Source organism: Myotis daubentonii, chromosome 20 (assembly GCF_963259705.1).
Source record: "Myotis daubentonii chromosome 20, mMyoDau2.1, whole genome shotgun sequence".
In the NCBI taxonomy this organism is placed as follows: Eukaryota; Metazoa; Chordata; class Mammalia; order Chiroptera; family Vespertilionidae; genus Myotis; species Myotis daubentonii.
The window spans coordinates 1,350,001-1,371,838 of record NC_081859.1 but is presented as its reverse complement, the minus strand read 5'-3'; the positions used below and the strand labels follow the sequence as shown (position 1 = coordinate 1,371,838).

Sequence of the window (21,838 nt, the reverse complement as noted above, 5' to 3'; positions counted from 1 at the left end):
GCGGGTTGAAGCCGGTGGGGGGGGGGGTTACCCACGGGGGTCTCCTGAGCCTCCCTTCGGGGTCCCGCATAGCACCGCTCGGCTGGCTCCCGGTTAATCATTTCCCGGCCATTATCTGCCAGGCGTTCTTATCTCTTTCCCTGTCACTTTATAACAGGGTCCTCTTATCAGCCGGCACGGAGTCAGGTGGCCGCGCGGAGCCAATGAGAAGTCCCCCTGCTTCTGATTAGACCCCGTCCTGAAACTGGCTCCCTGGTTTACAGCAGGTCACGAATGATGGAAAAAGTACAGAGTCCAGGGGAAGGCTGGCTCCCGACGTTCTGAATTCTGGGATTTTTTTTTTTTAATTTGATTTTTTTTTTTTTTTTTTTTTTGCCTTTTTCATCACTTTCACTCCGGGTCGCCGTGGCCCGCCGTGTCCTCCCCCCAAGGCTACACCGTGGGACACGCTGTGTCTTTTCTGCTGCTCAATGGTTTCTGCTTTAAGCCAAAGGGCCGCCTGTCATTTCCCTGAGGATGTCTTCCAGCTCGGACCCTGGGGACTCGCAAGACTCCCTGAAGCATGGACGTGTGCCTGTGGGTGAGTAGGCCTCGCTCTGTCTGTCACCCGTGTAGGGTTCTGCTCTTATAGGAACGCACGTCACTTACTGCCACGGATGTAGTTAGTGTGATAAGTCACTGCTTTTCCTGGTGTCTTCATCCAGGGCACATCAGCCCGTGTATCTACCACCCATTTATCTTCCCCGAAGTGCAAAAAAAACCAAGTGGATATTTCAAATATTTTTTTTTTATATCCACTGTTTTTTTTTTTGGAAATCATTCTATTAGCCTCAAACCAGCCGGGGAGGAAATGTGTCCATGTCACCCCTAACCGTTTCTGATCATTTCATTTTTTTCATCCGAAATAACAAGGTGAAATGGGAACAACTCGAAACAAAGTAACCATATGGCGTGATCCGTCCCCGATCACACCACACTTGACCCGAGAGCTTTCAAATGCCCGTGCGGTTTCAAGCCACAGCACAGTGGGGCCTCTCATTCATTGCCCACAGTATAAAAAAATGTTTTTCTGGCAAAGAAAACTCATGCAAAAAAAAAAAATCCTATTACCCTTAGTTACGGATTAGAAGGGAAAGGGCGCTGTCTTGTTTTTCTAACGAGGAGTCAATGCAGAAAGCTCATTTTCACTTAAAGAGAGAGAGTCACAAACTGATGTCACAGCAAGAATGCAGCCAATTAATCCTGAAAGAAAAGGGGGGAAAAGGACCCGGGGGAGGTGGGTCCGGAGTCTGTCATGACTGATTTCTTGGGAGTCTGTCTGCCTTCCTGTCCCGAGTTGGTGAGGCCCGAGCCTTTCCCGCAGCCCTTTGCTGAGCTTTCGAGGGCGGGGGGCGGGGGATGGGGGTGTCCCCGCGGACGCCGGGGGCCCGTCCTGAGCGCGGAGTCCCAGATCCCGTGGGGCGAGGACGAACCTCAAGGCTGGGCCTCGGCTGGGCTCTGCCCCCGGCTGGCGAGGTGACCAGCTGACGCCGCCGCCTGCAGTGATTGCTTCTTTTATGGGCTCACTACACCCTAACCTGGAGCAATTGAGGAAATGGTTCCCGAGAAAAAGGCGCCCTGCCCTGGCGAGAAAGGCCACCGGGACTGGCACGCGGGGCGCACGGGGGTGGACGGCCCTGCGGAGCCAGGAGGACGGGGGCGCGAAATGATTCCGAAGCGGTTTTTTGTGGGTTTGTGTTTTGGGGTTTTTGCCGGCGACGCGTCCCTCCAGGCGGCAGCCGCCAGGGGCGCAGCGCGGACTGGGCGTCGGGGGCGCGCGGCGAGGGCGCGCTCAGCCGGGGACGCACGGGGACGCGCGCGCTCGGGGAGGGGCCGGGCACCGCACCCGCCGATCGCCCGGAGCTCGCGTGGATTAGACGGGGCCAGGAGTGGGAGCAGGCGCGCGTGCATTGCCCTCTGCTCCCGCGGGCCGCGCGGGGCTGTGGGGGTCGGTCCGGAGCGCCTGGAACCCCTGCCCGTGGGCTGGGACCCCGCGGGACGTCCGCCTACCGGGAGGGACGGCTGGGGACTGAGCCTCCGTTACCTTCCACCTGCCCAGGCGCCTCCCTGCGCCGGAGCCCGGGGCCCGGGGTGGGGACAAAATTCCAGGCAGTTTGGGGGTCAAGGTGACCTCTTTCTGATCTTGTGCACAGCCACCAGCCCATCCGGCCCAGCCCCTCCCCCCGCCCCCCCCCATCCCTGGTGTCGCAGCCCCACGGGTGGCCGTGACACGCCCCTGTAGGCGGCATCTTACCCAAAGGGCAGCCTGAGAGGAAGTTGGAATCTGGTGGAGCCATCAGACAGAACACCTGAGTCCCAGGGGCTGACCCCATCCCCAAGGCTCCACCCACAGTTGGGACCAGTCGGTGGTTAAAGGACTTTTCTGTCCCTGCTCCTGAGAAGCCGGGAGAGGTTTGTGCAGGAAGGGGGAACAGGCTTGGCGATGCTTTCTCTCTTGCCCCCTCCGCCCAGGCTCCAAGTCTAGGGTGACCTTGGGTTCCGCGTTGAACTTGAGCTGAGCTGGAGAAGGGCCTGGGAAGGCTCCAACCTGGAGGCCGAGGCCCCCACACACACACTGCCAACAGGGCCGGGGATGCTCCCCCAACTCAGAGCCAACCTCAGGATGAAGCCACTTCTTTGGGTTGCATGTCCTCACCCTTCACATTCTTGGAACAAAAGCCTCTCTGAGCCCTGGCTCGTTTGGCTCAGTGGATAGAGCATGGGCCTGCGGGCTGCAGGGTCCTGGGTTCAAATCTGGTCAAAAGCACATGCCCAGGTTGCAGGCTCGATCCCTGGTCCTGGTCGGGGTGCGGGCGGGGTGTCTCTCTCACATCCATGTTTCTCTCGGTCTCGCCCCCTCCCTTCCACGCTCTCTAAAATTCAACGGGAAAAGTACCCTCAGGGGAGGATTAACGACTCCGACAAATCCAGTTAGGCTCCAGGGAGGGGCCGGCAGGGTGGGACACCCTGGGGGGGGGGGGGATGGAGTCTGGATGAAGTTATCCTTTATATGTTTTCATTGATTTCAGAGAGGAGGAGGGAGAGGGCGAGAGAGAGAAACATCAATGAGAGAAAATCAAGGATCAGCTGCCTCCTGCAGGCCCCTCACTAGGGAGTGAGCCAGCAAGCCCGGCTTGTGACCTTGCCCTGACTAGAACCCGGGACCCTTCAGTCTGCAGTCTGCAGGCCGACGCTCTATCCACTGAGCAAAACCGGCCAGGGCGACAGCGAACCTTGAAAGAGAGAGAGAAAGAGAGCTGCAGAAGGCCGCGACTTGGGCCAAACTCCCAAACCTCACCCTTCCCTCCGGGCAGGAGTGGGAGGTGGCCTGGGGGAGGGGTTCCTGGAGCCTGGATGGTGGGGTCACCTCGCGTTCCGCCCCACCACAGCCCCCCCTCCCCCAGGTACCACCACAGCCCCTGGTGCCCTAAGAGCAGAAAGAGATACATTGTTTCTAAACAAGGCAGTTCTCACCACCCACCTCCATCCCTTCAAAGCCTCGGCTGATACAGTGTTTCCAGGTGTGAGCCCAAACGTAACCGTCTTTACTTAAAACCCAGTGCCCAGGATTCAGGATTCGGGGCGCCCAGCCTGGGCAAGCGGCTGGGAGGGTGGGGGCGGGGGGCGGGCTCGGATTCCTGCTGAACTTCACTTTCCGAGCGAGGCCCAGCGCCTCTGCCGGGCTTTTCCAGTGGACGGGGCGGGGTCACGGTGAACAGAGGCTACAGGGCTGGTAGGCGACCTCTTCTGGAGCCTCTTTCTAGAGATTTTTCTGGAGAAGAAAGTTCCCTCTGGGGCTGAGCAGTAGGCCCGCGCCGGTAGGAAAGGAACTCCCTCTTCTGGTTTCTTCAAAACACCAAAACGCAGCCTGCAGGAGGCCTGAGACATGGTTTCCAAGGATGCAGATTTGCGAGTGTGGAAGGGGGAGGGGGGTCCTTTCCAGGCTCCCCCCCCTCCCCCAGGCGCGCGGGAGGCGGGCAGTGCGTCCCCCACTCCGGCCTCCGGGACCTGCGCTGGTCAGACCCAGGAACCGTGAACTAAGTCCGAGGACCCTGGCGCGGGGTCCCCGTGCAGCCGGCCGCGTGGAGCTGGGGTCAAGGGCAGGTTGCTCGGGGCGCGCCGGGCGGGAGGAGGTCAGGGGTGGTCCCCGCGGAGGTGAGGGGGGGTGCCTGACCCCTGGGCTGCAGCCCGCGCGCGCGGGTGCACGGGGCACGCGGCCCGCAGCGCTGAGCTGCGCGGGAGGAAGCCTGCCAGGACCGCGCCTCCCCGCTCCTCAAGGCTGCGGGGCCTCCCCGAGCCATCAGCCTTTGTAATTGCAACCGTCAATCAGCGCTCGCAGGCAGCGGGACCCGCAAGGATGCGCCCCGGAGGCCCATCACGTCGGGAAAGATGCGGGGGGCGCGGGGATGGGGGGGGGGGAGAGGAGTTCGCCCCAGGCCCGAGGTAGCGCAGGGAGGAGACGCAGAAGCGGTGACAGTTCCCGGAGCCGGTGGGCGGGGGCGCGGCGGGGGGTGGGGGTCTGCCCGCCCCGGCTTTGGTCTTTCCAAAGGAGTCGGTGCGCCTGCGGGTCAGTCCCAAACGCGCCAGCCTCGGCACGCAGACCACACGGGCCCGGTTCTCGGTTCGGCGGCCTCCCCGTTCCACTGTGGCCTTCGCCCCGGGGACCCCCGCCCCCGCAGGTGACCGGCTGTCCTGGGGACGGGGTTCTAGAGACGCCGGACTCCTCCCAGGCCAGGCGCGGGCGCGGGCGGGCGAGGCAGGGTGGGGAGGCAGCCGCTTTGCAGGGTCGAGGGACAGGCGTGAGCAGTCAGGACGAGGGTGGGCAGAGGGACTCCTGGGGGCGCCCTCCTCCGCTTGCGCCCGGGACTGGGAGAAGGTCAGTGCGTCCTCGCCTCTTCTCTGCGAAGCAACCCCGTGGGAGACGCACCATTTGGGGGTCCTGGGGGGAGGGGGGCGCCATGGGGTGGAGGTTGTGGTTCTCAGAACAGCAAGTTTCTCCCCGCGCCCCTCCTGCGCCTTCTTGCTCCGGCGTCTTTGTCTTTTTAACATATTTCTATTGATTTCAGAGAGGAAGGGAGAGGGAGGGAGAGAGAGAAACATCCACGATGAGAGAGAATCCTTGATCGGCTGCCTCCTCCTGCACGCCCCCTACTGGGGACCCGGCCCACCACCCTGTGACCTTCAGGTTCATAGGTCAAAGTTCAACCCCTGAGCCACACCTGGCGCGGTTAGGCACGTTCTTCATTCACTGCTGCTGCTGACAGTGGGCTGCCAGGGTCGCCCGAGACCACCAGGAACATCTGAGCGTCTTCCTGGTCCCGAATTTTGGCAACTCCAGCCCATCCCCCTTGCAAACTAGTGGCCAGCCCCCCTCCCCCCCCACCACCACCACCCAGATTACATGTTTCTATGAAACCTGAGATTTCAATGGCTTAGGGACAAGTCAGTGCAGAGAGCCACGCATCCGGGTGGCCGGGTGGGGTAGGGGTGAGCACCCCGTTCCTATCAAAGTAGATGATGCAGAGCAGTGAGTGGCGTAGACCTCAGCTCCCCCGCCCCCCCCTCCAGGCAGGTGGGGAGCCCTTTGAATGGGTGGTCTCAATGGCCACTCGCTTAGAATCCATTCAGGTCTTTTCAAACTCAAATCCGCCCCCTGTTGCCCGGACTCTGGTGACGACCTGGCCTCGCCTCGGTGCAGACACCATTGAGGCATCTCACCCGTAGTCGGAAACAGGAGGAAAATGCCTTTCATCTCCTTGGGGTGAGATCTGAAAACTTGTAAGGAGCGGCTGGGCCGTGGCCGGGGAGACGGCCTAGGGGGATGGGTCTTTGCAACTTTGTAGCAAGTGCGGGGCCTCCTGGCCTCCTGCGCTGGTCCCACCAGAGACACCAGAACCAACAAGGAAAGTCCCGCCTGGCCGCGAGGCTCAGGGGTTGAGCGTCCAGCGTCCACCCATGAACCAGGAGGTCAGGGTTCATTCCCGGTCAGGGCACAGGCCCGGGTTCAGGCTCCATCCCCAGCGTGGGGCGCGCAGGAGGCAGCCGATCCACAATCCTCTCTCATCATGGATGCTTCCATCTCTCTCTCTCCCTTCCTCTCTGAAATCAATTTAAAAAAAAATACTTTCAGAAAATTAAAGAAAAAGTCAAGTCCAGACCGAGGAGTGCGCTCCGCCTGGAACGCACCCAGTTCCCCGAAACTTAGGACGCCCCGTCGCCAAGATCGTCTGGGGTTGGGGCGGGGAGAGGGGCGTCTTTAAGCAACGGAGGGACTGGAAGGAGAGGAGAGGCGCGCAGCTGCTCCTCCAATTCCCCGCAAGTGAGTGAACTCTCGGCGAGGAGGCCGTCCCCGGGCCTGGGCGCGCCTGGGGCTTGGGGAGCGGAGCCGCCAGACCCCGCTTCCAAAAGGGCGGGTAACTGACTTCCACCCCTTCCACCAGGTGCTGGCAATGGGCGTGTAGGCTCCGCCCGGCTCAGCCCCTCGCCGGCTGCACACGCCTGGGCGCACCCGCCACCCTCCCACCCCTCCCACCCCCTCTCCCCGGCCGCCTGCCCTGGGCTCGCGGACGCCGCCGCCCCAGCTCCAGCCGCCGCCGCGCTCAGGCAGAGGTCGCCGCTCGCCCGCGTAAGACCCGGAAGCCTCCGCGTCCCCCGCCCCAGGCCAGGGCGCGGGGGGAGGGGAGGGGGCGAGGCGCGGGGGGCAGAGGTGGGGGCGGGCGCGGGGACCGGGGCGTGTGCGCCGCCTCCTCATTGGCTGGCGCCTGGGGTCCGATCGGAGTCCGGAACCCGCGTCCCTGGTCGCTGTCATCAGCCCTCAGCCCAGCCGGCCCGGCCCTGGCCCCACTCACCTCGCGTGTCCGCTGGTCCCTCTCCCCTGCGGCACCGTCCGCCTCGGGGCGGCCCCGGGACCCGCGGGAGGCGGGCAGGAGGCCGGCGAGCGGGGCTGCAACTTCACGCTCCTCACTTGTGACCGCTCGCGCCCGGGAGCCGGAGGGGCAGGGCGGAGAGGGGCGGAGGGGAGCGGAGAGGCGAGCGCCGGAGTCCCCGCCGAGCCGGAGCCCGCTGCGCACGGAGGCGGGAGTCGCCGAGCCGTCCCGCCGCTGCGACCGCCGCCCCGCCGCCGCGGAGGCCCCTGTCCCCGGCCGCCGGCGCCCCGAGCTCGGCTGGTCGGGATCCGCGCCCCGAGCCGCTGCGCCCTCGCCGCCGCCTCCGCCCTCGCGGAGCCGAGCCCGCGCGCGCCCGGCCGCCGTCTCCCCGCCTCTCCCGCCTCTGCCTCCTCCTCGCGGCTCGGGGGCGGCTGCGGGCGGCGGGGAGCCGGGGCGCCGGGGTCCGGACTCGCAGCCCCGGAGGCGGCGGAGGCGAGCGGAGCCCTCCGGACGCTCCCGCCCGCTGCCCGCCGGACCCGGCCCTGCGTGGTGGCGCCCGGGTGCGGGGCTGCCAGACGCTCGCCCAGCGCCGAGCCCCGCGCGCGGCCGCCCGGTCATGCTGCCCAAAGTGGAGACGGAGGCGCTGGGACTGGCGCGGTCGCATGGGGACCAGGGGCAGATGCCGGACGCCATGCAAGGTAAGCGGGCTCCTGCGGCCACGGCGCCCCGGCTCCCCGCGCCTGGGGTGACCGGTCCCGGGCGCGCGCGGGCGTCAGGCCGCCTCCCCAGCCGCCAAAGTTTATGGCTCTGAACCCAGGCGAAGCGGCCGCTGGCCAAGCGGTGCCCCCCGGGCCGCTCGGTTCTCCCGGAGAAGAGAGAAGCTTCGCGCTCTCCGGCCAACGAGCGCCGGCTGCGGGCTGACGGCGGCGGCGGCGGGGGGAGGAGGGTCCCATCGGAAGCCGAGCCGGTTCCCGTCCCCGGGACCGTGGGGAGGAAGCCGCGCGCTCAGGTGGAGAACACTGTGCGCAGGAAAGGCCCCGCGGAAGGAGCAGGGGACCCCGCGAGGCTTGTCTTAGGGGTTAGAATGCAGATGGGCGCCCCCCAGGCCCAGGTGCGCGCCCCGGGAACTGGGCACGTGGAGAAGAGCGGGCAGAGCTGCGGGAGCCAACGCAGCCGCAGCCCCGTGCTCTGCGCGGGTCCTGCCCCGGGGCGGGGGGGGGGGGTTGGGTTGGGGTTGGGGTCCGGGGGAGGGAAACCGCATAGCTTCGCCCCTCGCAGCAGCCCGGAGCGGGGCACGGGGGGTCCTGCGGGGGCTCCCCGGCTCCCGGGCGCCATCAGAAACAGTGCCTCCCGCGGGTCGGGTCTTCGCCGCGACTCGCAAGTCGCCAGGCCGCTCCGGCCGCGCAGAGCCCGGGAGAAGTTGCCGCGGCCCCGGGCGCGGAGGGAACAATTCGAGGAAGAGTCGCGGCGCCCCTCCATCCTCGTCCCTTCCCGCGCGCGGATGTGCGGGTCGGCGACCCAGCGCGCTTCCTGCCGCCGGGGCTGAGCGGGCGGGAAGGGCCGGGCGGGACCCGGAGCGGAGTTCAGCGCGGGTTGGCGCCGCGCTCGGCCTCGGGGCTTGACGGTGCCCGGCCGCGCGGGGGGCACGGGGTGGCGGCGAGGCGGGCGACGGGCCTGGGGGTGGGGACCGCCCCGCGACCCGGGTGTCTCCGACCCTCCAGGGAGCGCTGCGGGCTCCCCGGGGCCGAGGACTCTGAGACCGGCTGATGGGTGGGCTGCAGGGGGACACGTTTGGCCCAAAGAGGCCTCTCCTGCTGGTTTCTGGGGTCCCCGCTGGGTGGGGAAGTAGGGGCGCGGCGAAGGCGACCTGGGGACCCTCTGGGCGCCCGCGGGGCCCGCGCCGTTCTCGGGGCCCAAAGGGAAGTTCCTGCTCCGGGTCCCGGCCTGGTGCGTCCCCGGGGGACCCGCGGAGACGCCGGAGCCCGCGGCCCGGGAGGCGGGGAAGGGGCTGCGGAGAGACCGGAGGGAAACCCCGCGGTCCTGTTTTCCCCGTGAAGTTGAGAGGGGCGCCCTCGGTAGAAAGTTCGCTGCCCCGGCGCCCCGGGCTCCGGAAGCGCCGCCGGCGCGCGCTCAGCCCCGGGCTCCTCCGAAGCAGCCGGGGACGCGCCGCTCCGTCCGAGAGGAGCTTTGGGGACGCGGAGCCCCAGCCCCACGTTCGATCTCTGGTCTCGGCCGGGAATGCGCCACAGCCCGACCCGCGGGGAGAGCCGGCTGCCGGGTCCCCAGCCAGCGCCGCGCTCGCGCTCAGCTCGGGGGGACCTTAACCACGGGCGTCCGAGGCCCCGCCCCGGCCTCCGCTCGTTCACGGTGGGGACTCCGGGGCCCCGACTCCCTTCCCCGAGTGCCCGGCGGGGGCCGCACCCGAGACGCCCACGGGCGGCCCCGCGTCGCGGGCACAGCGGCGGCTCCCTCCGCGCGGCCTCCACGTTTGCGTTTCCTAAGGGGGTCCCCGCCCCCGCCCCGGCCTCCTCCGTGCAGGATCCCCGGGTCCCCGGGACCCCGCGGCCTCCTTGCGCCCCGGAGGCGCGAAGTCGGAGTTCACTTTGTTGGCGGTCGGGGAGCTAGAAAGGACAGACTGGGCTCAGCGCCCCCTCCTCCCGTCCCCAAAACACGCCTCGAGCTGGGCACGAGCTGCAGGAGAGACGGGGCCACAGGCCTCCAGCCTCCCCAAACCCCCAGGCCCTCAAAACCGAGGCGCGGCCCTGAGGGAACCCCTTCCCCCCAAGTCCGCTCCCAAACTCTGTCTGCCTCGGGGTTCGGCCCCAGCGCTGGGCGCCCCGCCACCAGCGCCGCAGGGACACCCCCTCCCCGAGGCCCTTTCCTGAGCCCGCAGACTCCTTACAGGAATTTTGAAAAGAACTTTACTTAAAAGGGAGAGAGAAAAAAACACACACCGATTGCAAGTCCCGGGCCGGGAAGCCACTGGTGACAGAGCGGCCAGTTCTCTGGGACGCGGGGCGCCTACTCCTCCTTCCTTTTTGGTAAACAAATCAGGGAACTTCTGCTCGCTCCCCGGCTCCCCATCCCCCCTCCTCCCCGCCCCCCGCAAACGCCACTGATTAACTTAAAACAAACGGAGCGGGTGTTTGCGTGCCGGTGGCGGCGGAGGTTGAGCAACCGGCGAAAGGAAAGGCGAGTGCGCCCCGGGGGTTCACAGGCCGCTGCCCGAGCGCGCGCGCAGTGGCCGGGCTGCGCGACCCGTCCGTGTCCCCCCGGCCGCGTGGACGTGGAGTCCCGGGAAGGGACCGGACCAGGTACCATCTGGGACCCCTCGGGCCATTGCCCTTCCGCACACGGACCTCGCTCCACGCGGGACGCTCGCTCGCTCGCTCGGCGGGGCCGCGTCCTGGGAAGGCGGGCCCCCATCCCCGCCGGGCGGCCCGATTGGGGTTGAACTTCAACCGGGGCGATCTCGGGGCGATGATGGGAAAACCTGTGAAGTTCTTACAGGACTTGGCGACGCCGCAACATGTCCTGGGTCTCTTTTCCTCTTTTGTTACATTGTTTCCTCCCGGGCGTCTTCCCTTTTTTTTTTTTCCTTTTTCACTTTCACAGGCGGGCGGGTTTGCAAAAGTGCGGAGATGAAACAAAGTATCGGGATCGAGAGAGACAGAGAGATCTCTTTCGCTTCCTCGCCCAGCCCGGAGCCTGGGGAGCCTTGGGGAGCCTTGGGGAGCCTTGGGGAGCCCTGGGGCAGGGGGCTGCCCAGAGCCGGGGTTGGAGCTGGAGTGTCTGGGCCAAGGGCCTGGTCCCGGTGGCTGCCCCACCCGGGAGGTGCTGGCTGCAAACTTCCTCCAAGAGAAAGAGAGAGGCGGGGTGTGGGGTGTGCTTGCTTCTGGCCCCCGGGCAAAGGTGGCCTGTTTGGGACTTTGAAAGGAGTTTCAAAGAAATCCGACGTGGTTTCTGCTGGCGGCGCCCGCTCCCAGTGCGCCGGGGGTCAGTGCATGTGTGTTTCACAGAAGACTTGGGAGCTATTTTTTAAATTTTTTAAAATATATATAGATATGCATATATTTTTAAAAAGATGCCTGGCTTTCTCGCTGTAGTGCTCTGAAGAACTCCTGAGCACAACCCAAGTATTTTTTTACTTGGTCTCTTTCCTGGTGGACTTTGCCCACCCGCGCGGAGCCTTTCCCTGCGGGGATGGAAGGCGGCCTGGGAAACTCATGGGGCCCGTCTGTGTCTCTTTCTGCCTCTTCTCTCCCAGTGTCTCAGTTTAAGATGGTGAATTACTCCTACGATGAGGACCTGGAGGAGCTGTGCCCCGTCTGCGGAGACAAAGTGTCCGGCTACCACTACGGGCTGCTCACCTGTGAGAGCTGCAAGGTGAGCTGGCGCGGGCGGTCACCTGAGATGAGAAACCAACGGGGACCTTCTGAGCCCAAACCAGCCCCCCGGGGTGACTTCTTCAGGCGACCTGGAGCCAGGCTGCCTTTTTTTTTTTAATTTTTATGTTTATTTTAAGACTCAATTTAAAAAAAAAAAAAAAAACAAGAGAGAGAGAGAACTAGAGAGAGAGAGAGAGAGAGACCATCCCAGGGAGAGGATTCTTAGAAATATGTGTCTCCTTTAATTCAAAGGGCAAAGAAATGGATGGTGTTTAGAAAACTTTGCCAGTCTCATGGCTTTCAGATAGTTTATGATGTCGCGGGAGGAAGCCTTCTGTCTCTAACAGCCCCCAAATATTGATTCCGCGTGACTTATCTATATTTAAGGCATCGCGGTTCTCCGGAGGAGCCCGTGACAAAGAGGCTCCCAAATACCTTGCCACTTGCGAGTCCCCCCCCACCCCGCCCTGCAGGGCCAGGCATTCATTACCCACCGACATAAACGTCTACATCCCCAGCCTGATTTACTCCGGAAATAATTGCGGGGATCCCTGGGAATTTATACCGCGAGGAACCACACAGGCCAGGTCTTCTCGTTCCCGATAGAGTTGTTTTCATAAATATAGGGCCCCCTTCAAATGGGGGGAAGGCGCAGGCCCCATGCATCACGCTGTTGCTAATATCAGCGAGAGGTGAGGGCTTGTCGCAGACCTTTTCTATATATTCCCAGTCAATGTGATGGTCGGCGCTGTTTTCCAACTTTTCTTTATTTTATTATTATTATTTTTTTTTAAAAGCAGAAAGCTGGGTACAATGACTTCAACCCCTGCCAGGAAAAAAAAAAAAAAAAAACCCTTGCTTCTCCGTCACAAAGTAAAAATTGTTTCACTTTATGGCCGGGAGGATAAACAGAGAGACCAAAGCCACCTGGTCACACTGGTGCTATGTTATCGAGCCACCGCACTTCACCGTTTGATTAACTTTTTGAGCGAAACCCCAGGGAAACACATACTCATGTGTGGAACCTCGGGTCTCTGCTCTGTGCGCTTTCCCATTAGTTTCACTTTTTTTCCCTTTCTTTCTTTCTTTCTTTCTTTTTCTTTTCTTTTTTTTTTTTTTAACAGAGTTCTCATACTGGAACGCATTCCAGGGGAATTAGGAACGTTTCCCCCATTTTTACTCTTCAAATCCTTTTGCTTTTAACGACCTCATGTTGACATTCGCAGGAGATCTGAGACCTTCTGCTAGTCAGGTTTTCCACTGGCTTTTTTTTTTTTTTTTTTTTTTTTTTTTGCAGTAGTTTGTCCCTGAAATTGTATCAGACGCCCTAAGACCCTCTCTCTGGACTTGAAGTGTGTGGGGTGTGGGGTGTGGGGGAGGAGAGAAGCACAGGTCCCTATAGGAGGTGTTTTTCTCTGAAACGTTGAGGTGCAATGGTGTGTATGGGGCCGAATCTCCCCCAAGACTGGCTGTCATGCCTCAGGAATAGGACCGTGGGGCCGGCGGGGTCTCCTGGGCCTGGTGGGGAGGGCGGGCCTGGTGAAACTGGCAAACAAAACCGCAGCCCCTCAGAAGGGCTCCCGTGGCACAGTGAGGGGATGGGCTGTGGAGTCCCTGCCCGAGAAGCCACGGGAGAGACGGGTGGGCGGTGGCTGTATAACGTGTCTCCCTGTGTCCTCTGTCTTCCAGGGGTTTTTTAAGCGGACGGTCCAGAACAACAAGAGGTACACGTGTATAGAGAACCAGAGCTGTCAGATTGACAAAACCCAGAGAAAGCGCTGTCCCTACTGTCGGTTTCAGAAATGCCTGAGCGTGGGGATGAAGCTAGAAGGTAAGGCCCCTCGCCACGCCGCTGCCTGTGAACGCCCCCGGGGCCTCCGTGTAACGCAACGTTGTGCTTCTACCAGAGGAACGTTATTGTCCCGGTCTTTTAACGCCGCGGACGGGGGTGTCCGACTTTACGTTTCGTCCGCTTTGCGAACAAACAGCCTGTGTTTCGTTACAGCCCTTGTCAAGTCCCCCAAGAAAAAAATGTTCATATCAGAGTTGCGGGCCTCGCCCCTCCTCGCCATTTGTTGTTGTTGTTGTCAGTTTGGGGAGTAGCTGCATTGGACCCTCAAAATACAAACCGGGTAGATGAAAGCGGGGCTCAAGCCATTCAACTGAGAACAAATAAAAATAAGGTGGGAAAAAAATCCTTTTTTTTTTAAGTTTTCAAATCAGAACGCCTCAGTCAAAGTTTGATTGGAATTTTTTTTTCTACATGTGTTTTTATTGATTTCAGAGAGGAAGGGAGAAGGAGAGGGAGAGAGAGAAACATCCATGATGAGAAGAATCATGGATCGGCTGCGTCCTGCACGCCCCCCATTGGGGATCGAGCCCGCAACCCGGGCCTGTGCCCTGACCGGGAAGCCAGCCGTGACCTCCTGGTTCATAGGTCAACTCTCAACCACTGAGCCATGGCGGCCAGAATGGAATTTTTTTTTTTTTTAATAGGCTTGCTTGTCATAAGTGTAACAATCGATTACATGATTCCCGAGCAGGGATTAAACCTGTTACTTGTCAAAAGAGCTTTCTCCGGGAGGGTGTCGTTTGGGATAGTGTGGGAAAGCACTTTTTAAAATTAAGAGAATGGCCCTGGCCGGTGTGGCTCAGTGGATAGAGCGTCGGCCTGCAGACTCAAGGGTCCCAGGTTCGATTCCGGGCAAGGGCATGTACCTGGGTTGCGGGCACATCCCCAGTGGGGGGTGTGCAGGGAGGCAGCTGATCGATGCTTCTCTCTCATCGATGTTTCTCCCTATCCCTCTCCCTTCCTCTCTGTAAAAAAATAAATAAAACGTATTTTTTTTAAATTAAGAGAATGAGGAGCCTGCAAGATGAAATTTTTTTTTTCAAGTTGAGAAGCAGGAAACATGAAAAAGAACGAGCTCACAGACAGGAGGCAGGAGCCTGCTTTCTTAAAAGCCACGCTACACTTTACGTCGAGAGAGAGCGGAGACGGGCTGACCGTGCACACATTGGCAGGCGGCAGGGTTAACCTGAGGCCGCGACTCACGGCGTGTAATTCACGGACGCGCGGGCATGTCGCTGACACTCTCAGGTGAAGTAGCAACGAGCCGTCCGTATCACCGGCATCTGCCAAGCACTAGTGTTTTTGTGCTTTTTTTTAAAAGAAAATGTTTTTTTAAATAGATTTTTAGAGGGAGAAGGAGAGAGAGAGAGAGAGAGAGAAGCATCCATGTGAGAATGAAACATCCATCCACCGGCTGCCTCCTGCACGCCCCCCACTGGGGAGGGAGCCCGCCACCCGGGCCTGTGCCCCGACCGGGAATCGAACCGTGACCTCCTGGTTCAGAGGTTGGCGCTCACCACTGAGCCACGCCGGCCGCCGGCTGTTTTTCTTAACAAAAGAGAAAGGTTGCATCTCTTTCCCTGGGAGTGTTTCTTTTCTTCACCGTAAGTCACTCGGCCGCCCGCCGTCCCTTCCTCCCCGGGCGACGGACCCGCTGAATATTGAGCCAACTCTCACCCCCATGAAAACCTCTATTGTCTCGTGTTGTGGTCTGGACACCCAGCGTTCGCCATACATTTTTAATGCTGGGCTAATCCTAGGATGAAAAGCTCAAAAAACATAACCTCCGGCCACGGCCACATGTCCCAGGCTGTCAGGGTGGCTGGCTTCTGCTTGGGGCCCGGGGAGAACGGCTCACTTATTCGACGAGGACGACCTGGCCCCAGACTCCACCCAGTGCCGGGACCCGGGGGAGGGAGGCTGTCTGGACCAGCGTCCGAAACGAATCGGCTTTCATTCGGCACAGTTTTGCTAAAACTTAAAAACAATGGCCCGTGGCGATCTGATGTAGGTTCATCGAGTCCGGGTGGAAATCATTTTTTTTTTTTTTTCCCCCTAAGGAAAGGACGTCCCCAACCATTTTTGCAGCAACTTGGGCCAGCGTGGCTTAGGAGCAGGACGATGCTCTCAAAGCAAACAGTCACAGGTTCATCTAGAAGTGGGTCGTTGGATACGTTGTTGCCGTCGGCAGCTTGGAATTCTGTAAAGAGAGCAACAATGTAACCGGCACAAGAGACGCCGGTCCTCTTAGTAGAAACACGGACACTCCTTGGAGGGGATACAGTGTCCTGTGTGTGTGGCAACAATTAGGAAACCTCCCCGTCCACCGAAGGGAGAGTTTTGGTTTTTTTTTTGATGAAAAACACACGTGGAGGAAACAATTCACGAATAATGAGGACAGGGCTTTTGGGGGAAATAGTTGAGGACTAATGTAAGAACAGAAACGCACACACTACTACTTCTGGTCCATTGCCCGTATTTCTAAATAGTTGTCAATCTGGGGAGTGCTAATAGCTTACGTCTTTATTTTTTAAAAAATTCTTTTATTTATGGGTTGGTTTTGAGAGAGAGAGAGAGGAAGAGAAAGAGAAACATTGATTTGTCGTTCCACTTATTTACGCATTGGTTGGTGGATTCTTTCTTCTTTTGTAAATGTGTTTTCATTGATCTCAGAAAGGAAGGAGTCGGGGGAGAGAGAGAGAGAGAGAGAGAGAGAGAGAGAGAGAGAGAGGGCATCAATGATGAACGAGAATCATGGATCGGCTGCCTCCTGCGGACCCCACACCGGGGACCACGCCTGCAACCCGGGCGCGTGCCCTTGACCGGAATCGAACCCGGGACCCCCTTCAGTCCGCAGGCTTACGCTCTACCCACTGAGCCACACCAGCCGGGGCTCACGGGGTGACTCTTGTCTGTGCCCCGCAAGGCAGCAGCCTGCGAGGTGGCGAGCCCACACAGCCTTGACCTGGTGGGACGATGCCGGGGGCCCGATCACTTCCGTCTGAACTCACACCCCGACTTCCTCCCCTCCAGCGGTCAGGGCAGACCGGATGCGCGGAGGGAGGAACAAATTCGGACCCATGTACAAGCGGGACCGCGCCCTGAAGCAGCAGAAGAGGGCCCTCATCCGGGCGAACGGCCTGAAGCTGGAGGCCATGTCCCAGGCGATCCAGGCGATGCCCCCCGAGCTGAGCGTCACCTCCGCCCTCCAGAGCGTGCACTCGGCCGCCAAGGGCCTCCCCCTGAGCCACGCCGCCCTGCCGCCCACGGACTACGACCGGAGCCCCTTCGTCACCTCCCCCATCAGCATGGCCATGCCCCCGCCCCACGGCAGCAGCCTGCCAGGCTACCAGCCCTACGGCCCCTTCCCCAGCCGGGCCATCAAGTCCGAGTACCCCGACCCCTACACCAGCTCGCCCGAGTCCCTCATGGGCTACCCCTACGTGGACGGCTACCAGACCAGCTCCCCGGCCAGCGTCCCGCACCTGATCCTGGAACTGCTCAAGTGCGAGCCCGACGAGCCGCAGGTCCAGGCCAAGATCATGGCCTACCTGCAGCAGGAGCAGGCCAGCCGGGGCAAGCACGAAAAGCTGAGCACCTTCGGGCTCATGTGCAAGATGGCAGACCAGACGCTCTTCTCCATCGTCGAGTGGGCCCGGAGCAGCGTCTTCTTCCGGGAGCTTAAGGTACGTCCGTCCGTCCGTCCGTCCGGGCTGACCGCTCCTTCCCGGAGCCCCGGCCCTCCCCGCGTGGGCGCAGCCCTGCCGCCCTGGCACGCGGGGTGGCTCTGTTCCGGTTCTGTCTTATCGCCGTCTGCTCTGCGCGGGGCACGGAGCCGCCGGGGGGGCTTCTGTGACTTTATGGGGCTTCTCTTCGCCGCGGCTCCTCGTTGGTGGGGATGGCCAAGCATGGGAAACGGGGGTTCGTCTTTATTCAGGATCCTCTCTAACTCGGAGGGTTTGTGGCTGGACGCGTGCGGTCGGCTCAAACGGTGCCCTGGTCAACTTTTCAAAAGAGAATTGCCAAGTCGAGCGCTCTTACAATAGGGCCAGCTCCACATTGGGGGTGGGGAGGGGAGGGGCGGGGAGCCAACATCGAGTGCTGTTTACACCCTAAAGAATGCAGATGCCATGCGGGGTGGAAGGACCCAGTCGGTATTTATGGCCTGTTTACCTGGACTTGGGGCTGGTGAGGACTTTGCTTTTGGAGCAAACCCCACGGGGAGGTTCGCTGTGTTTGCAGGGGGGGAGGGGGGGTTGGGGGGGGCAGCCGCGAGGGCCCGTCTACTTGGCTGGGGCTCCGGGCCTCCCAGCCTATGTCTGCGCTGAGGCTAATGGATTGCTACATTGTAAACACGGGGCCTGTTTGCCTAAGGATCTCTGTGTAACGACGTAATTATTTTATTTCCTGCGGCTGAAGCCGGGGCTCACAGGGGAGCATTCTGTGGGCCACGGCCACCCAGCCCCACTTGGCTTGCTTCTGGGGTTCTAACACAAAAGCGGGTCCTGGCTGTGATGGCCGAGTGTGTCTGTGACACCAACATCGCCTTCCTTTCGCCGGCCTGGGCGGGGGCGCGCCTGCTGGGGGGGTGGGTGGCAGGTCACCTGGGACGTGGGGGGGGGGGGGTTGGGGGGGATTTTCACACCCACGAGGGGACCGCAGAAAGCAGACTTCCCGCGAAAGGGTTTCTTCTGTTAGAAATGGTCCGTGGAGGAGGACGAGGGGCCCTGAGGACGCCTTGGTGGGAAACAGTGTTTCCACGTCAGCCCCACGCCGCTCTGGACTTCGTGCGTGGAAACAGACGTTGCCTGGCCCTGGCCGGTGTGTCTCAGTGGTTAGAGCGTCGGCCCACGGACTGAGGGGTCCCGGGTTCGATTCCGGTCCAGGGCACGGACCTCGGTTGCAGCCTCGATGCCTGGCCCTGGGTGTGGGGTGCGTGCGGGGGGGGGGGCGGGGGGGCAACCCGTCGACGTGTCTCTCTCACACAGATGTCTCTCTCTCTCTCTGTCTCTCCCCGTCCCTTCCACTCTCTCTACAAATCAGTGGGAACATATCCTCGGGGGCGGGTTAACAAAACGAAACAAACAAAAAAAAAGAAACCGGGGTTGCCTGAGCGGATCCAGATACGGCAGCGTGTGTGGTTGATGGTTGAGACCCTCGTGCCCCCAGCTCTCACCCTCCAGGCCTCTCTCGCTAATGTAGAGGCGGCTGGAGGTGGGGCGTGGAGGGGCACAGGGCACGGGGCAACGTTAGCGCCCTCAGGCCAGGGGTGTTCGCACCTGAGTGTTCGCCCGTCGGGCCTCATGGGGGGTATTTTCCTTGCCAACAGCACCCGCCTGGTGTCCTCACGGTGACACCTCCGCCTTTAGGAGGACGGGTGAGGCCTCGGACGGTGAAAAGGGAAATGACACTTTCAGATGCAGAGAAAGGCCAGGGAATGGGCCTGGATTTGAATTGCATCTTGGCCCTCCATGCTCGATGCCCGTGGGCCTGGGAGGGGGCGTCCGTCTCTCTGGGAAAATGCGGTTTTTTCCATCTGTAGAATCGCGAGTGTGGACCCAGGATCAAACCCTGACCTCCTGGTGCCTCGGTCGACGCTCGGCCACTGAGCCACGCCAGCCGAGCCACAGAAATACGCCCGCCTCCAGGAAAAGCCATGCCCGCGGCCCCTGTCCCCAGCCGGACGCTGAGAAACAATGTTGCACGTGCTGCGGGGAGTGTAACTATGTAACAGACACTCGCTACTCCTGCTCCTGAGCACAGCCCGGCAGGGAGAGGGGCTGCCCGGCGGGGAGAGGGGCTGCCAGGCGGGGAGAGGGGCTGCCAGGCAGGGAGAGGGGCTGCCAGGCAGGGAGAGGGGCGTCAGATGAATGCGGAGTTGAGTAAGACGAAGTATTTCCTCTCACGGATGGTCTGAGAAGACAGTTTCATAAATAACTATATATATTTTTTTTAAAAAAAAAGAGATAAAGATGCTGAAACTGTATTTCACAAATCCTCAGGGTTAGAAATCGTGCCTCTGGATTTTCTGTTTAAAAAGGGGATGTGGGGAAGGACATGTACACGGAGCCACAGGTGGGGGCCGTGGGAAAGCTGGGAGCGCGCTCTTTCCCTCCAACGTTCTCTCTCTGCCTCCCCGTGGCTGGATCCTCCGAGATTCTTTTATAGGGCACGCGGGTTAATCTTTGGCTGAAACGTAAACACCTTTGGGAAGGACGTAGTCAAGCCTCATTCATCATCGGTGCCCTGTGTGGTGCCTGGACCTGTCTTCCGTGGGATTTGAAACGCTAAGGCTGCCGGGTTCGATTCCGGTCAAGGGCACAGGCCCGGGTGGCGGGCTCCATCCTCATTGGGGGGGGGGGGGGGGGGTGCGGGGGGCAGCCGATCCATGGTTCTCTCTCATCGTGGATGTTTCTCTCTCCCCCTCTCCCTCTCCCTTCCTCTCTGAAAGCAATGAAGACATAAAATTAAAATAAATGAGTAATAAATAAATGCAAGAAAAGGCCAAGGTAAAGCCAAGCCATTGGCAGCTCCTATTGGGGGGGGGAAGGGGGGGCAGGCAAGGAAGGTGACCTTGACCTTGGTCCCGTTGGCTCTCCTTCAAAGAAGGGACTCCACTGGGGCCTTTTTTCAGGGGAGGAAGCGGAGAATTCGGAACAGCTTCGAGTTAAATATAGAGCGAGTGGGTGGCTTTCCCGCTCGGAGGAATTCCTTTTCCTTTTGTTTATAAAGTGACTTTGTCAGAAAGCAGAGCGAGGCCCTCGAGGCTGGGGTCCTTCTCCTGAGGCCGGCCTTTAGGGGCGGTTTTACTGGGACCTGCAGGGGGGAACAGGATTTTGCACCAGAACTTGGGGAACCAGGATGGCTCTCTCTCTCTCTCTCAGCCAGTTTCCTGGTACATGACCCTCTCCTCCCTGTTATGCGCTTGGACACTTGCTATTACATTCTGCTAGAGCAGCGGTTCTCCACCTGTGGGCCGCGACCCCTTTGGGGGTCGAACGGCCCTTTCACAGGGGTCGCCTAAGACCATCGGAAAACACGTCTATCATTACAGATTGTTTTTGTGATGGATCACGATGCTTTCATGATGTTCGATTTGTCACCATGAAAATACATCCTGCCTATCAGATATTTACATGACGATGCATAACAGTAGCAACATGACAGTGATGACGTGGCCACGAAAATAACGTTATGGTTGGGGGTCCCTACCACACGAGGAGCTGTATGAAAGGGCCTCGGCATGAGGAAGGTTGAGAACCACTGTGCTAGAGTCTGATTTATTTCACATTTTTTAAAAAAATGTCTGGTTCTGACCCACTAAATTGATTTGACGACTCCCCGCCCCCCAGTCCAGCTCCTGTAAGAGGCCGCCGCCTCCTCCTGGCCAGGCCTCCAAGACACCCCCCCCCCCCCGACTAATGAACCTGCTGCTTCCATTTGATCTCCTAATGAGTCCGGGGGTCCTGGGAGGGTTCTGGGAACCGAGCGAGGAGAACTTCCCCTGGGTGAGCGGTTCTGATACGTGGAGGAATCAAAATAAAAACCAGGAGATTAATCCTGTCTGAGACGCCGGGCCCGCGTTTCTGTAGAAAGCAGGTCTGAGGCTCGGAGGTGGTGCCCGAGGAATTCAGCCAGGCTCCCAGCCCGGCTCTCTAAGTCAGGCGGGGGAGAGTGGGGGGCGGGGGGGGGGGGCGCAAGGAAACCCCCTTTTCCCTGGTCCTTTAGAGAAGCTTTCCGAGCAGAGTTTCCTATACAGGGGGACCTCGCTTCTCGAACTGAATTCGTCCCGGAAGGCTGTTCGAAAACCGAATCGTTTTTTTCCCATCAGAAATCATGTGCATTGACGTGCCAGACCCGCCCCACACCTGATCCCCCGTTTTAAACTTTCTTCCCTACAGTGCCCGTCTGTCCCACTGTCTAATCTGGCAGTAAACACTTTCAAAACAAAGAGATGAAATGTCAAGGAATATGTAACAAAAGGAAAGGCGGTGCACAGTAAAAAAAAAAAAAACATGAAAATTTTACAATAATTATAAGCAGCCGCAAAAAAAAAAACCCCACAGGGAAATCTTCACAGCACAGTCACTGCGACCTTAACTGTGTAGCTGGCTCAGATTCCCGCCTTCTTTCCTTCGTCACCTGAGAGACACGCGACGATCCATCAGGTTGAGAAGTGAATTGTTCGAGAAACGAGGTTCCACTGTATTTTTTAAAAATATACGCGTGTTGATTTCAGAGAGGAAGGGAGAGGGAGAGGGGGAGAGAGAACCGTGGACCGGCTGCCTCCTGCACGCTCCCCACACTGGGGATCCAGCCCGCAACCCCGGGCCTGTGCCCTGACCGGGAATCGAACCCGAGACCTCCTGGTTCCTAGGTCGATGCTCAGCCACTGAGCCTGGCGGGAAGGGTGAGAGCGGTTTATTTTAAATTGGCCCAAGGAAATGTGGATTCCTTTCTTAATCAGAGGAGGACATTGTGGGGACCACACAGGACAGCTCAGTTCCCACGTGAAGGGGGTCAGCCCTGGGCTCCCCCCACCCCCCACCCCCACCCCCATAGGGAGAGGCTGTCCCAGGGCCTGTCAGCCTTAGGCTGTAATTGGAGGGGCACAGAATGAGGAACACATGGCGAGCCGCCCCCCTCCCCATCTCCCCAGGCCCCGCCCCATCTCCCCAGGCCCCGCCCCGTCT

The 21,838-nt window shown here is 60.4% G+C and overlaps 1 protein-coding gene and 1 long non-coding RNA gene across 6 annotated transcripts in view; one reads left to right on the top strand and one right to left on the bottom strand.

Annotated features, from left to right (window-relative positions):
- Positions 1-21,838, bottom strand: part of LOC132222617 (uncharacterized) — a 256,549-nt gene that overhangs the window by 129,432 nt on the left and 105,279 nt on the right. The window lies entirely within an intron of this gene.
- NR5A2 (nuclear receptor subfamily 5 group A member 2) overlaps positions 387-21,838 on the top strand; it is a 59,724-nt gene continuing 38,272 nt past the window's right edge. The window contains exons 1-5 of one of the 5 annotated variants that reach the window (XM_059677907.1): positions 387-578; positions 7,464-7,603; positions 11,173-11,291; positions 12,983-13,124; positions 16,179-16,831. In XM_059677907.1, coding sequence (XP_059533890.1) covers positions 517-578; positions 7,464-7,603; positions 11,173-11,291; positions 12,983-13,124; positions 16,179-16,831 — 1,116 coding nt within the window. In that variant the 5' untranslated portion in view covers positions 387-516. Of the gene's footprint in view, positions 581-6,641; positions 6,665-6,820; positions 7,604-10,068; positions 10,220-11,172; positions 11,292-12,982; positions 13,125-16,178; positions 16,832-21,838 lie in introns of those variants that run through there. The other 4 variants (XM_059677904.1, XM_059677905.1, XM_059677903.1 and 1 more) reach the window with 4 other exon arrangements.